General features: G+C 46.8%; 1 protein-coding gene across 2 annotated transcripts in view; it reads right to left on the bottom strand.

Annotated features, from left to right (window-relative positions):
* HNRNPH1 (heterogeneous nuclear ribonucleoprotein H1) overlaps positions 1-16,860 on the bottom strand; it is a 129,129-nt gene that overhangs the window by 58,203 nt on the left and 54,066 nt on the right. For both annotated transcript variants that reach the window (XM_029583596.1, XM_029583597.1), the window contains exons 7-8: positions 11,338-11,412; positions 11,152-11,264 (exon numbers count right to left, since the gene is read on the bottom strand). In XM_029583596.1, the coding sequence (XP_029439456.1) occupies positions 11,152-11,264; positions 11,338-11,412 (188 nt within the window). The remainder of the gene's footprint in view (positions 1-11,151; positions 11,265-11,337; positions 11,413-16,860) is intronic.

The following is a 16,860-nucleotide window of genomic DNA, read 5'->3' as shown; positions in this document are numbered from 1 at the left end:
GTACTGTTTGCCTACAGAGAAGTACTCCAGGAGTCTACTGGATTTTCCCCAATTGAGTTGTGCTATGGCCAGATGGTGAGAAGGTCCCTTGATAATGAGAACATTGGAAAGGGAGGGTTGATACCTCAGACATCCCTGTAACTGAGTACATAGTCAATATGCAGCAGTGATTAGAAGATTTAATGGGTTTTGTCAAATAACTTGCAAGCGGCCCAGACTAAGCAAAAAAGACCTGATATGATCATAAAGCCCGAAGTGCCAGCATGTACTTGTCTTAGTAATACATCAGAATAAACCTCAAGCTAACTGGGCAGGACCTTAAATGACACCAACTATGTTATATTTGGACTTTTAAGATAGAAAGCAGGGTACCTTCCATTTATTTATTTATTTATTTTTCCCATGTAAATATGATAAAGGCTTATGCAGATCGCACAGCAATAGTGGGCTATGTAGCCCAACAGAGGCATGTCAAGATAGTGAGCCCCTACCTGATCTCCTGGAGATACACTCACTGAAGAATCTATACACCAAATTGTTGAGGGAAAGCAATCAACCTCTACACAAACAGCTGGAAGCAATACTGCAAATATATGCTGATATATCTTCTACTAAACCAGGATCTACTCACAACAGATACTGGTAGGCATAAACCACTGAAGCTGAGCAGCACATGAAACAGGAGATTGATGAGATGCTAACTAGGTGTTATAAAGAAATATAGTCCCTGGACTTCTTCTGTAGTTCTTGTTCCTAAGAAAGATGGTACAAACCACTTGTGTAAACTACAGGAAACAATGAATGTACTGCATCTGATACATTTCCAATGCCCTGGATGGACGAATTGCTAGACCACTTAGTTGGGGTCCAGTATCTAACTATAAATCTTAACCATGGGTATTGAAAGATTCCCCTAACTGCTGTTGCTCAGGAGTGATCTGCATTTACTACACCATTTAGCCTTTATGAATTATGGAATGAAAAACGACCCTGGCATGTTCCAGCGCTTGATAAACCGACTGCTAGATGGCTCTGTGAACATGCTAGGGCATATCTTGATGACATTCCTGCTACCATCCTTCACTTCTACCTAACAGAGAAGAAAGGGGAACAGTGACCAAGGATCCTGATCAAATGTTGGAAGGAGTGAAAACTTTCACCTCAGGAGCCAGCCCCTTAACTGATTCGGTCTATCTAGGCCTCAGTTCACAGCATGAGATGCATGACCGCCATCTGCTGATAACCATAGATCAGTCCAGACAAGTGGGTTAATGCATCCCTACCAGCATATGGAGGCAGAGAACAAAACTTTGAGGCACTGCTACATATATCAGAGTGTGCCACCTGCAGTCCCTCAGTATTGACCTGTACCCAAGCCAAGATGTCTAACCCCAACCTCCAGGATCTCTTCCTCTAAAAAAGCTGGGGCATACGTTGCAAACTGCCAACCAAACTGACCTCAGAATAAAGGGCAAGAAAAATAATTTTGAGTCTCAAACAAGTGAGAATTATACACAATATTCTGCAGCACACAACTTAAGTCTGCATCACCAGGAGCGGTCTTTCGAAAAGCATTATAATGGGCCGGGATTCTGGACTGATCTGTGGTATTCCAGGAATGAGACCAGTTGGATGTACCCAAGCCCCTCTAACCTGGGTAGGATCCCGAAAGACCTACATGCAGTACACTCTCACCAAAGGAGCCCTTCTCTGGAACACTGATATCCAAACGCTGACTGGTAAGTTTGCAAAGAGAACCAAGTTGCCGCCCGACAAATCTCCTGTGGCATCACCGACACTCCATCCAGGATGCCGCCTGTGTCCTAGCAAAATGCGCATGCAATCCCTCAGGGATTGGCCGACCTTTACTAATATAAACCAAAACTATCACCTCTTTCAACCAACAAGCAATTGTACTCTTAGCCGCTTTGCAACCCTTCTTTGGTCCACTGACCACCACAAAAAGATGGTCAGAGCACCGAAATCCATTAGGTCACCTTGAGATATCTGAGGAGAACCAGACACATCCCCCTTGGCATGGGGAGAATCAGGCATCAGGTGAGAAAACACCGGCAGCTCCACCATTTGGCTAAGATGAAGAGACGACAGTACCTTGGACAAAAGAGGAACCGCCCGCAAGACCCCCCTCATCAGAAATTCGCAAAAAAGGATTTCTGCACAATAAAGCTTAGAGCTAAGAAATCCTTCTCACGAGCAAATCACCACAAGGAACACTGCCTTCAGGGTAAGACCTTTCCAAGTAGCCCTTTGCAAAGGTTCAAAGGGAGGACCATATAGTACACACAGGAACAAGTTAAGATTCCAGGACAAAGTCTATGGACTGGAGGATGCAAATGCTTTGCTCTTTTCAAGACACACTTCTTCCCCCTCTGAAACAACCCAATGTTGTCACCTGGACTCAGAGAATTATAGGCCAAACCCTTTGACAAGCCCTCGGTAACGTTCGCTTGCAAAGGATCAGAGTCATGGATCCCACACCAGGACAAACTCTCCAGACTGATATATGCCAAAGTAGTGGAGGATCTTCTAGCCTGAAGAAGAGTAGTAATCACCGGCTCAGAATATCCTTTCAAGAGGAAACACTGCCTATCAAAAGCCAAGCCGCTAGACAGAAGCAACCTGCGTGCTCCAACAAGATGGGTCCCTGACGTAGCACTCCCCCTCAGGTGAATTAACTGAAAGGGCCCATCTACCGCTAGCTGAACTAGCTCTGGAAATCACGCGGCCACTCTGGTACTACCAGGATCACTTGTCCCCAGTGCCACTTGATGCGACATAACATCCAACCTACGAGCAGCCATGGAGGAAAGACATAGCAGGATGCTTTCTGGCCACAGCTGAACTAGGGCATCGATCCCTGCGAAGCCGAACTCCCTTCGGCGGCTGTAAAACTGTCACTTTGGCATTCTTCCTCATTGCCATGAGATCTAACTGGGGTTCCCCCACCTGTGCGGAAAGTGCGCAAAGGCCTTCGACAGCTCCGCTCCCATTCTCCCAGGTCCAGGTGTCTGCTGAGATAATCCACCTGCACATTGTCCACCCCTGCCACTTGAGATGCTGCAAGTGCTGATGGATGAAGTTCCACCCAGGCAAAGAGTTCCTGAACCTCCTGAGTCACCAAGTGACTTCATTCCGCCCTGTTGATTGATATAGGCCACAGTCGTTGCATTGTCTGTTGCCTGTCCCTAAATCTGAGGAAGAAAGAACAGCGCCCTCCAGACCACCCTTGTTTCCAGTCGGTTGATTGACCAGGACGCTTTCATCAGAGACCACTGCCCTTGGACTGTAGATCCTTAACATACTCCCCAACCGCTCAGGCTGGCATCTGTGGTTACAACCACCCAGTCCAGATCCTCTAAAATCTGACCACAACAGCCACCATGAGAGACGACCTGGATTCCTCCTGGAGCAGTAACGGCAGCTAAAACTCCTCAGACATCGGATTCCAACAGGACAGGAGTGCCTTCTGAAGTGGACGCATGTGTGCAAACGCCCATGGCACCAAATCCAGCACAGAAGCCATGGACCCTAGTACCTAGGACCAAAACTGTGAAGGATTTCAAAGGGGCATGGGATAAACACTGTGGATGAAGAGTAGAGGCATGGGGTGGCTTGCGGGAATGACTGCTACTACCTGATGATTAATAACCTTATTCAATAAACACACGGTTAATGCGACTCCAACATTGCACTATGCTTCAACGGCAAGAGGAAATGTGGGAAAAAGGATTTGCATTCACAAATAAGCGTGGGAGTAGCTTGCTTATTACGGCGGTTACTACCCCTAACCAATTAGGTTTGATACTTCATTTTGATGCAGCTCCAGCACTGCTCTCTACAACAAAGGTGGGGGTGGAAGGAAATTAGAACCAAAAAGTTACCAATAAGGGCCCTGACCTCAGCGGTCAGAGTAACAGATAAGTATGAGAAAAATAAGTGTGAAAACTTGCTGGACTGGATGGGCCATTTGGTCGTCTTCTGCTGTCATTTCTATGTTTCTACCTGAAGATAATACAAGACCTTGGGGACCGACAGATTCTTCAGCCAAACCATTTGTGACTGCAACTTGAGCACCCTTTCCAGGGTAAGAAACACCTTGCCTAATTGGGTGTCGAATGGAGAAATTACTTACCTGATAATTTTGTTTTCCTTAGTGTAGACAGATGGACTCAGGACCAATGGGTATTGTACTCTCCTGATAGCAGATGGGAGACAGAATCAGATTTCAAAGCTGACGTCACTACATATACCCGTGCAGCAAGCTTAGCTCTTCAGTATTCTCCTTGAAAAGCCATTGTGGATATATGTTTGTTTAAATAACTTCATTAAACTTGAACTGGTTCAGCTGATTTTCAAACTGGAGACCGCCAGTGTATTCAACCAATTAACGCTGACACCAGACCAACTATGGGTGTCTTGAACTAGGGGTAAGCCGTGGCTTGCCCGTATTTGCTTAACCTTGAGGTTTGTTGGCAGAGGTTCTCGTTTTCTGGAGCAGCCATGGGCGGTATGCTGAGTCCATCTGTCTACACTAAGGAAAACAAAATTATCAGGTAATTTCTCCATTTCCTAGCGTGTAGCCAGATGGACTCAGAACCAATGGGATGTACAATGGCAGTCTCCCACCCTGCCAGGGTGGGAGACTGCCCGTGGCCCACTTAGTACTGCCCTTGCAAAGCTGTGTCCTCCCGGACCTGCACTTCCAGGCGGAACGTGGAAAAGGTGCATATGGAGGACCGCATCACCGCTCAACAGATCTTGGCAGTCGACAGCAGCTTGGTTTCTGCCCAGAATTCTGCCTGGGCCCTAATAGAATGAGCCTTAACTTGTAGGAGTAAGGGCTTTCCTGCCTCTGTGTAGGCCACCTTGATTACTTCTTTGATCCAGCGGACTATGGTCGCCGGTGAGGCCGTTTCCCCTTGTTTCTTCCCGCTGTGAACGAACAAAGTGGTCCGTTTTGCGCACAGGTTCCGATCTTTCCAGGTATTGGACTAGGAGTTTGCAGACGTTTAGCTGGTGACGAAGGCGTGAATCTTCTAAGTCCTTATGTCATCTGGAGGTGGAACTAGATGGTTTGTTTCAAGTGAAACTGGGAAAAACCACTTTCGGTAAGGAGGAGGAGACATTGCGCAGTTGTATGGTTCCAGGCGTGAAGCTAAGGAATGGTTCCCGACAGGATAGTGCCTGTAGTTCGGAGATGCAACGAGCTGAACATATTGCCACCAAGAATGCAGTCTTCGTGACAGACCGCGTGTTGATCTGAAGGAAGCCCCGCTAGGAAGTCTAATACTAGATTGAGATTCCATAGAGGCACCGGCCACTTTAGAGGTGGTCGGAGTTAAATCCCTTTCAGGGAGCGGGAGACATCTGGATGGGTTGATGGCTTGATACCGTCCGCTTCGGCTCTGAAGCAGGCCAGCTCGGCAACCTGGATGAAGAGTGAGTTGGATTATAACCCCTTCTTCATACCATTCTGCAGGAACTCCAGGATCATGGGAACTTTAGCCGTCCGCAGGAGAATCCCGCGGTCCTCACACCTGGTCTCTAATACTCTCCAGATCCATATGTAAGACAGGGATGGGGAGAACGTGCGTGCTCATAGCAAGGTGTCAATTACTGCCTTTGAGTAACCAAGCTTCTTCGGGCTAGTCCTTTCAAAGCCAGACCGTAAGAGAGAATAGAGACGGATGTTTGTGGAGGATCGGGCCCTGCCGGAGAAGGTCCCTGTGTGGAGGTAGGCACAGATGATTCCTCGCAAGTAGTCTTCGCACGTCTGCATACCATGGTCGTGTTGGCCAGTCCAGGGCGACTAGTAGAGCATCACAGGGGGCTAAGTTCTATCTTGCGGATGACCCTGCCCAGTAGTAATGGTCATGGAGGGAAGGTATGCAAAAGATCTTCCTCTGGCCAGGTCTGGACGAAAAAGTCGATTCCTAGTTCTTGTCTGCAGCCGAAAACCTGGGTACTGTGACGGGTGGCCAGGAGATCCATGGCTGGAAGACCCCAGCAATATACTATAAGTTGGAAGGTTGTGGCCAACAGTGTCCATTCCCCCAGGTCCAAGGTCTCTCTGCTGCGGTAGTCTGCTGAGATGTTGCCTTTTCCCATGATGTGGAAGGCTGAGATCCCTTGAAGGATTATTTCTGTCCATGCCATGAGGGGTTCTATTTTCAGAGACACCTGGCTCTTAGTTCTTCCCTGGCTGTTGACAAGCAACTGTTGTGGCATTTTCTGACATTATCCTGATTGATAATTCACAGAGTATGTGGCTGAATCGCAGGCATGCTAGTCTGACTGCTCGTGCTTCAATGCGGTTTATGTTCCACTATCCCTGGGTTGTCAGTTCCTGATAGTGGGCTCCCCACCCTCGCATCCGTAGTGAGCAATATCTAGTTCGGTGGGGATAGGCTTACTGCTCTGCTTAGGTGGTCTTTCTGTAGCCACCATTGGAGCTGGGTCCAAACCTCTACTGCTAGTTGGAGGTGAATTGAGTAGTTCTGGGACAGTGGGTTCCATCGTGATAGTAGGGAGCACTAAAGCGGTCGCGTATGGGCCCTTGGGCACAGAACGGCCTCCAGGGTTGATGCCATGAGGCCGAGGACTTGATGCAATTGTGCCCTCAAATTTCCTTCTCCTCGTGGGGGGGGGGGGAAGAATATTGTTCTGTAAGGCGTCGGACCGGGTTCCCCGGTACCATAGTGACTGAAAAGGTTGTAGACTGCTTCTGCTCGTTTTAACGACCCACCCAAGATCCTGCAGTAGGCTTTTGACTCTGCTGGTCACTTGTCGGCTCTCTTCCGGAGAGTTTGTCCAGATCAGTCAGTCATCCAGGTAAGGATGTACTAGGATTCCTTCCTTTCTCAGTGCTGCCGCTACACCCACCATAATTTTGGTGAAGGTCCTGAGGGCAGCTGCCAAGACAAAGGGAAGCGCCTGGAACTGGTAATGGTGGCCCAGTGCTGGTGATCCTGATGGACTGGGATGTGAAGATAGGCTTCGGAGAGGTTCAGGAGGTTAGGAACTCTCCCGGATGTACTGCCAACGGAGCGCAGAGGTTCCATGCGGAAGTATCGGAAGGACGGGGTGCTTGGAACTGTGTTCCTGTAGGGTCTAAAGCGTTGAGACCTCTGCCCCTGGGATCTTTAACTCCTGTCTTCTGGTAGCCGAGAAATGGTGGTTCGCCCCACTTGCTGGCTAACTTTACCATTTCATTTCCGGAAAGGAGATCCTTTTAAAAAGGGCATTCTCATGAGCTTCGCTTTAGGAGTCGCATCAGCAAGCCAAATTTGCAGCCATAACGGTCTTCTGGCTGCCAATACAGAGGGTACTCCTCAGGCTGAGGTACGCCCTGGGTCTGAGCTTGCGTCCGTCAGGAAGGCTGCTCAGATTCCATCGTCACGACAGCATAAGTTCCGGAGTTATTTGCCTCTCTCGAAAGGAGTAAGCAGGAACGTGTCACCAGTGTGCGGCCGGAAGCAATATGCAGTGTCACTGCTGTTGCGTCAAAGGCCTACTTAAGGATGGACTTCTGTCCTGAGTGTCCTCTAATGCTGGCCCTCCCTCTACGGGAATGGTTGTTCGCTTTGAGACAGCGTAGACAACGGCATCCACTTTGGAAAGCGCAGGCGTTCCTTTACTTCAGGTTCCAGAGGGCATAGGGCTTCCAAGGCCCGACCTCCCTTAAAGCTAGCCTCCGGGGGTTCACACTCCAGGTCAACTAGTTCCTGGATGGTTACCATCATTGGGAAGTAGCATGAGGCTTTACAAAGGAACACCGGAATGGACTTCTTTGGATCCACATTGGTTCCGTGCCTGGAAAACCCAGAGGAGTCAGAGTCTGGGAAACAAGGGCTGGTAATTCATCCTTGTGAGAGAAACAAAGCATGGTTCAGTATGGTTCCAGGTCTGGAGGTATTTCTCCTTCTTCCAGAGAGCCGTCCTCAAGCTAATGCAGCCCTTCTGAGGTATCCGGGTCCCTGCCCAGGAGACTCTTAGACGAGGCATTCGAGTAAGGCCGGGAGGGTTTTGTGCTTCCGGCTGGGGTTGAACCTGTGTTGCAGCCGGGGCTGATTGAGCCTGTACAAAGGCTTGCAGTCATTGGAAAATATTCTGACCAGGGTCCATGTTAATCCCAGGGAGAGTCTGAGTAGGAGCCCCTGAAAAGCCGTCCTATGTAGAAGGCCATTCGGAGTTGCATAGGTCCGGGAAGCTATTGGATAGTAGCTCCAGACCCTCCTTATACCGAGACGAGCCAGACTTTGGACTCCTCTGGGCTTCTTTACAAGGCTGACACAGGCAGGCCTCTAGTTCAGGCTGCGTGGCTCTTATGTGGCTAGCTGTGCAAAAAGTGCCATCTGGCTTTCTTAGACGCCGGTGCCATTGGATTTGTGTCTAGGCGCACAAGTTTTACTCGGTGCGAGGATTTATGCGCGGCTGTAGTTATGCGCCCTGTGAATATTTGTGCGCACAGCAAACTTGGGGTTGTGCGCAGGTATGTGCACGACTATGGGATGCGCACTGGCCGTCGGAATGTCCTGCGCGTACTGCCAAAGGGAATGGAGATGGCGCAGACGACCCCCACGTAGAAGATGGCACTCCCCCATGAGGGTCTCCAAGTGTGTGGACCATTGCACCGGATCAGGGCCTAGCCTAACCAAGGCTGCTCAACCCAATCGGTGCCCCCTTTCAACTTGCAGGAAGCAGAGTCGGTATGGCGATCCGAGTTCTGGAGACCTGATTGCAAAGTTTCCTTCTTACCTGGTCTCGCTTACCACTTGCACATCGGACGGTCTCCAGCTGCGGGGGGGGGGGGGTTTACCTTCACCGCCATGCTCGGATATGCACCCGCTGCCTTTAAGCCACTCAGGGGGCTAAGTCCACGCCGGGACCAAGGCATACCTCTGAGGGATATCTGAGATCACCTCAGGAATTCTCGACTGGGGGAGGGACCCTTTAGGTTTCACTCCGGTACTAGCTGCACCACACTATAAAGTAAAATTGGTTCTTAGATGCTAATTTTCGCTCCTGTAGTACCACGGATCAATCCAGGCTGCTGGGTTTTGCCTCCCTTCCAGATGGAGACAGAGAAAAAGTGAGAGCACCCTCTCTTAAGCCGGTGTGCTACCTGCATCTCTTCAGTATTTCTCTGTCTCCAGCAGATGGAGGTGGTACAAAATCTGTGGTTCTGAACCAGTTTGGGTTTTCCAGTAATTTTTATTACTTTCTGCCAGCAGGACATGAAGCTCTTTTCCTTCCTCCCAGAGGGTTGGCAGGTCCTGGTGAGGCCATCTCCCCGGTAGCAGGTACTGCAGGAGTCGGGCTTGGAAGCCCTTAGTGCTCCCTGTTGGTGAGGCGCCCGGTGTGATACCAATGGTCCGGTCCCTCCCCACCCCAGAAGCAGCGGCAGGGACATCGGGGAGGGCCCGTGGTGTGGGTAAACATCCCGTTTTGCAGCAGAGTGATGGCAGGAATATAAGCTCGGGAATGGCGGCCATCTTAAAAGCTTTTTCCACAGTCAGGAAAAGTTGGCTGGGAAGCTGATCTCCTGCCAGCCCCATCACTTTCTACAGTGAGTCTGGGGGACTCTAGGGACCCTTTATCTGATTTTTCTGATGAGGACCCTGTTCCCCTGCCTCCATTGTCATCACTCGTGCTGCACGTGCTGATCGCTGCCATGAAACTGCTTTCTCTAAGGTCCTGCACCAAGTGACACAGATCAGCACATCTACGCAGCTACTGCACTTGCTAACCACTCCATGACTCAGCCGGGTGCTGAATTCTCCTTCCTCCATCACTAGAAGCTGGTTCCCTGCAGCCTAGGGCATTGCAAATCAAGAACCACCCACCACCTTGCTCTCCCCTATTCCACACCAGGGGGATAAGCCCTAGATCCTAACACCCCCAGGAGTAACTGAACTTTCCAGACTGCAGATTTTGCATCTCTACCATCTGCTGAAGACCGAGAATACTGAACTGCAGGTGGCTCACTGGCTTAAGTACCTCAGGTTCTGTGGAGCTTTTCTTCATTGGTTGGCAGAGGAGAAAAACTCATTCATATGGACTGATCTGGGGGTATAGGGAACTCAAATTCAACCACTACAATCCAAACACTGAGTAACAGAAAAGGTTCAGTACATTCAAGAGGATTCAGTACATCCTTGCAATTCTCTATAATTGGCCAACAAAAATATGCAACTGAAGGTTTCATTTCATTTTCAATTCATTTACATATCACCTAACCAGCTATAAGCCTTCACTAATGCGATAAACATACAAAAACCACTCAATTTTAATAGCTGAACTGACTGATGCTGTCTGGCTAGAAGAGTTATTCCCAACTAACATTTTACAAAAATTTACAGACTACTAAGCAACATTACAAATCTCAGGACCAGCAGTCCACAATTCCTTTTTGATGACAGAATAGAATAGGAGATACAAACTTCAGAAAGTAGGTGGTCAACTGACACTAGCAGAATTCTATTTTTAAACAGATGTAAGCATCCTCTCTACAGTTAAGCAAATCAGAGTGATTGACAAAAGTACAACCAGCATTCAAAAGAAAGGTAACACCCACCCAGTTTCTTGGAATGGAGAAATTACTTACCTGATAATTTCGATTTCCTTAGTGTAGACAGATGGACTCAGGACCAATGGGTATAGTGTACTCCTGCTAGCAGTTGGAGACGGATCAGATTTCAATCTGATGTCAGCCCTTAGTACATATACCCCTGACGTCAGATTGAAATCTGATCCGTCTACAACTGCTAAGCAGGAGTACACTATACTCATTGGTCCTGAGTCCATCTGCTACACGCTAGGAAAATATTAAAGATGCACCAGCTGAAATTAGTTTAAAGTTTTGTAAAGATATGCAGGGTAATAAAATCAGCCAGTTCATCTTTAACATGCCCCCCTCCAACACTTTCCTACAGACAGTTGAAGATGTGTCTGTTGCATGTTACTGCAGTTTCAATTACAAACTCAGTCTTCATAATTTAAGGGCTCATCTCATATTACAAAGCTATCTACCCCATACTTCTCCTCCTTTGTTAAACAATCTTATTAGCTTAAAAATTAAAGTACTAGCTTTAAAAAAAAAAGCATAAAGTGAATGTTCAGAGGACTTACATTGTAAATATCATTCTCTGTAGCTCTGTATGGTAATCCTCTCATATGTACACAGTGACCTGTTGTACTTTGGAAAGTAGATGTTCCATCCCCATATCTATGATCCGACACTCCTAAAACATACAATAGTTTTAATGCAATGTCTTGAAACAACTTAAGTACTAGCCTGAAACTTTTAAGACATACCTCTTCCAAATCTGTTATCTGAGCCAAATCCATAGCCATCATTATATCCATTATAGTCCTCATATCCTCCATAACCTTAAAAATGTAAATGCAAACATTAATATTCATATTCTACACTAACCATACAAACAACTGAAAAATGGTAGCTCTATCCTTGCTTATATCAAGGATGGTGAAATTACTTACCTTATCATTTCCTTTCCTCTAAGTCAGGCAGGCCAGTACAGACAAGTGGATTGTGCACACCAACCAGCAAATGAGAGATCAATTGACTCAATGATGTCACTCATTTAGCACAGCTCTAACATCAGCCTGCCAGTATTCCTGGAAAAGCCAACTGTGGGCAACTGAACACTTGAATTTTTAACTTCAATGCTATACACTTCTCCCAACCATTTCCTTCTTTTTTTTTTAATCACTTTACTTCCGTTGAGGAAAAGCACTGGACTCAGAAAAGGGAATTCAATAACCATAACAAGCAAAGGCGGCCCACACCAGGTCCCTCAGCAACCCAGAGACCCACATCAGCCTTCTATTTCTGCCTCAGAGAAAGGCTCTGAGAAGGACAAAAACAATACAGTACAGGTAGCCCAGGATAGGCAACTGGCTTGGCCTGCTTGTCCTAGAGGAAAAGAAATTATCAGGTAAGTAATAATTTCATCTTCCTTTGCATTCAGGCAGACCAGTCCACACAAATGGGATTTTTTTTTTTTGAGTTGTAATATTTTTATTTTTATTAACAGAGTGTAGACACTGATTACAAACAACCAAGTACATAAAGACAAGTAGCATTCAAAAAACAACATGTCTACCAGAACGTAGAGAAACATAACAGAAGTATAACTTTAATAATTCGCAATGTAAAGAGCACCAGCAAATAAAGCAGGACACCGAGAGCCAATAACAACATCAAAAGGAAAAAGGAGGAAAGAGTAGCAAGGAAGAGGGCAAGGTGGGCGACATCCATGTAGTCCAACAGTGACATCATATACTAGCTGGCAGGTAAGATAGTACCAGAGGGAGTTAAGAGTTGTAATTGTCAAGGGGTTTCCACATACGATCCCAGGTGGGCAATCTGTTATATTTTATAGCCATAGCCCTTTCATATTTACTATATAAACAGACCGTGTTCCACCACAATGCTTCCGACAGGAAGTCACTGCGTTTCCAGTTAGAGGTAATGGTGTGTAGTCCTACAAGGAGGAGGAAGTCAAGGAGCTTCCTGTGGGGAAGCGGAAGAGTGACCGCCGGGTGTGCCCCTTTGAGGATTATCAAATCATAGGTTAGTGACATTGATATAGAAAGAATGGATGATATCCTAGTCCAAACTTGCGTCCAAAAAGTGGAAACAAATGGACAGGTAAAAAGCATATGCTCCAAGGACGCCTTAGCACCATGACATGACCAACAACAGTGAGAAGACAAGAGGGCCGCTCTGTGAAGTTTCCAAGGAGTCCAGAGTGCTCTGTGCAAAATAAAGAAGGAAGTTTGAGATAAACTAGTGGATAAGGAGACACGTACTGAACGAGACCAGACATGAGTCCAGGCTGCAGGGGAAGGGTGAACACCGAGCTCATCAGACCACAGGCGTTGGAGAGCAAGGGCCGGGCTGGGAAAGGAAAGAGTACACATCAATTTGTATAGCTTAGAAGCAAGATGGCGATGAGTGTCAATTTTCACAAAAAAGGAGAGCAAGTAGGGTGGTTGGTCTAAGTGGAGCATGGAGAGGTTCAAGTCCTTAAGGGCGTCTCGAAGTTGTAACCAAGCATAAGATTGACTGGAGGGAAGGTGAAAGGAAGACTGCAAAGAAGAAAAGGGAAGCAGGCGACCATGGGAAATAATGGAGGAAAGGAACCAAATACCTTTCCCATACCAGAGGGGCCAATTTACGGGGCGTCCAGCTATCCGAATTTTGAATGTATTCCAAATGGGGAGGGAGTTAGAGTTTAACCAGGTGGGTTTGTCCTTAGGGCATAAATGGTCAAATTCATGTAAGGCCTGATGTAAAGACCGTAAGATCCTATTTTGTGTATGATATGAAGAAAAATGCATACCAGGGAACGCCAGGGCAGGAGTGGGACTAATGAGATAACGCTCAATGGCCAACCAACGAGGGGAGTCTGGATCCGGATCCCCGGAATTAAAGAGATGGGAGCTTTGATGCAAGATAAAAGCCATATGATATTTGCGAAAATCAGGAAAATTAACTCCACCCTCGGCCTTTGGGGCTTTTAATTTACGAAGCGCTATCCTGGGAACTCTATCGTTCCAAAGAAACTTGAGCAAAGCCCGATCCAGGTGTTTATAAAAATCAGGGGAGAAAAAGATAGGGAGCATCGCTAGTTTAAAGGTGATTTTCGGGGCAAGGGTCATTTTGATAGTGTCTAATCTACCCCACCAGGATAGGTGTAATGGAGACCAACGAAGAGTGGTCTCCCTAATATTTTGCAAGGTGGATTGTTCACACAGAAGTAAAGTTTGCTGAGGATCAGAGTAAAAACGGATGCCTAAATATTGTAAGCCGGATTTCGCTTTTTGTATGGGAAAAGAGGAAAAATCCAGGGTGCGAGAGAGGTTATTTAAAGGTAAAAATTCAGTTTTACTCCAGTTCACTTTGTAGCCAGATAAAGCAGAGTAGGAATCAATGAGAGAGAAGAGTTGAGTTAAGGATTGCACTGGACGAGTCAAAAAGAGCAAAACATCGTCTGCATAGGCAGAAAGCTTATATTCCCCCTCACCAATATGAACACCGGAAATCAGAGGAGACTGTCGAATAGCAAGAAGCAATGGTTCCAAAGCCAGGTCAAAAAGTAGGGGAGATATGGGACATCCTTGACGGGTTCCTCTGTGCAAGGAGAATGGCGGGGAAACCTGATCATTAACAAAAAGGGAGGCAATGGGAGAACTGTAAATTAACTGAATCCAATGAGAGAAAACGTGTCCAAAACCAAATCTCGACAGGGTTTCAAAAAGAAAAGGCCATTCGATACGATCAAATGCCTTTTCCGCGTCGAGCGAGACCGCAATGGCCGGTTCATGGGTGTTAAATAAAGATTCTTGGATGTGTAAAAACATCCGAGTATTGTTAGTAATGAGTCTGTTCTTAAGAAATCCCGATTGGTCAACATGAATAAGGGAACCAAGTACTTTAGAAAGGCGAATAGCAAGTATTTTCGTAAAAATTTTATAATCCACATTTAAGAGGGAAATAGGCCGATAATTTGCGGGAAAAGAAGGATCTCGACCTGGCTTTGGAATTACCACCACCCGTGCGTCCGTGAAATTGGAGGAGACAGCACTTACAGAAGACAGGGAGGAGTAAAAATTGAGAAGATGAGGGGAAAGAGTCTTTTTGAAAGCATGATAAAAGTCCGTACTAAAGCCATCGGGGCCGGGTGCTTTGTTCAAAGAGAGAGACATGATGGCAGTGGATATTTCCTCGAGAGTGATCGGGAGGTCCAGTTGTTGACGCTGCATATCTGTAAGTTGAGGATGGTCCAAAGCGGCAAAAAAGGAGTCCAAGGCTGCTTGAGAAGGAGTCATTTCAGATTGATAAAGCTGAGCATAAAAGTCTCGGAAAGATTGTAATATCTCCTTGTCAGTCGTAAGCGTGTGTCCAGCGTCAGTGATGATCTTAGCGACGCGTGATCTCTCCGATTTTTTCTTAAGATAGGAAGCTAACATGCGACCACATTTGTTGTTCCCCGCATAGTATTGCGTCTTGGAGTGGAAAAGGTGTAGTCGTGCTTGTTCGCTGAGTTGCTTAGTATAATCATACCGCGCTTTCAGTAGCTGAGTGAAAGTCTGCGCAGAGGGAGACTGAAGATGTGAACGCTCCAAATGTTCGATGGTAAAGTGTAAGTGTTGGAGCGCCTGTCTTTGAATGCGTTTCTTATAGGCAGAGTAGCTGATTACTTCACCCCGGAGAGTGGCCTTGTAGGCTTCCCACAATATAGCAGAAGAAGGTGCAGTAGCAGAATTGGTAGCAAAATATTGGGAGGTCTTATCCAAGAAGAATGTGTGAAATTCAGAGTCCGAAAGGAGAGATGTATTGAATCTCCATTGTCTATCCAGACTGATTGGGGAGGCAAGTCGAAGCTGGAGGACAACCGCAGCGTGGTCCGAAACCAGAATGGAACATATAGTAGCCTTAAGGAGATGTGGCAAAAGAGAACTGGAGGTGAGAAAGTAGTCCAGTCTAGAGTACGAAGAATGTGGGGCAGAGTAAAATGTGAAGTCTTTATCCGTAGGGTGCATGAGACGCCATGGATCAGAGAGACCAAGTCGAGAAATGAGAGAAACTAGAGCTGTGGTAGCTTTAGACTTCGTGTATGTGACCTCAGTTTTTTTGTCCAGAAGAGGATCCAACGGCTGGTTGAAATCTCCGCCAATAATGAGTGGGTGAGAAACCAGAGATAGCAGTCGAGCAAAAACAGCCTGAAAGAAATTAGGATCATCCGCATTAGGAGCATAAAGATTGAGAATATTGTAAGTGCTATTCTGCAAAGTAAGTTGTAAAATATTCCAACGCCCTTCGAGATCCATTTCTTGGTGCAAAATTGAAACACTCAGACGTTTGTGAATGAGAATCGCTGTGCCCCTTTTCTTCTTGTGGGCCGGACTGAAAAACACCTGACCAACCCATTGTTGTTTGAGTTTGAGAGATTCGGCAGTCGTGAGGTGAGTTTCCTGAATTAGGGCAATGTCCGTGTTAAGCGTTTGTAGATAGGTCAATATTTTCCTGCGTTTGATCGGGTGGGTAAACCCATTGACATTGAGCGATACCATCTTGATGGAATCTATGGTGGTCGCCATCGTCCCCAGAGTGAGGTGGTAATCCAAATGAAACTGCCAAGATAGCGACTCATGGACCGATGATGTGTGGGGATACAAGGATGCGCAAGGTTTGAAAGAGATAAGTCAAAAATGACTAGAAAAAAAGGAAAGAAAAAATTCAGTGTCCATACAGTAGTAATCAACATGCAGGAAAAGGGTGCAAAAAAAGAGCACAAGATAGACACTAACATCCGTGCCTATCGCTCAAAGCCAAAAAATGGGGCCTCAAGGAGGGCCAAGGGCCGCCTAGAGCTTCACGGGAAGATAGATGAGATGCGTCCACGGGAATTAGTGAAAGGAGAGGTCCAAAACCAAAGGTAGAGTTCAAAAAAATAATCAGGTTACCATGTCCTGTAGACCTTCAACGGACTGTAGATAAACACCCAAGTCATCCGGAGCATGAAAAAGCTGCGTAGCATTGCGATGAGTTACCCGCATCATGGCAGGATAAAGAAGGCCAAATTTAGCTCCAATGGCATGGAGACGGGGTCGCATCATCAAAAAAGCTTTGCGTTTGGCCGCGGTCGTTTTCGCCAGATCCGGCACAAATAGAATCTGAGAACCTTGGAGCTGGAGAGGAGATTTAGATTTGGCCGCAGAGAAAATCTGTAGGACTTGCGGATAGCGCAATAATTTAAATATAATAGGTCGAGGAGTAGTTGAGGAGCGCAAGGGCCTCGACGGGAC

Source organism: Rhinatrema bivittatum, chromosome 18, assembly GCF_901001135.1.
Source record: "Rhinatrema bivittatum chromosome 18, aRhiBiv1.1, whole genome shotgun sequence".
In the NCBI taxonomy this organism is placed as follows: Eukaryota; Metazoa; Chordata; class Amphibia; order Gymnophiona; family Rhinatrematidae; genus Rhinatrema; species Rhinatrema bivittatum.
This window is presented reverse-complemented; position numbering and strand designations above follow the sequence as displayed.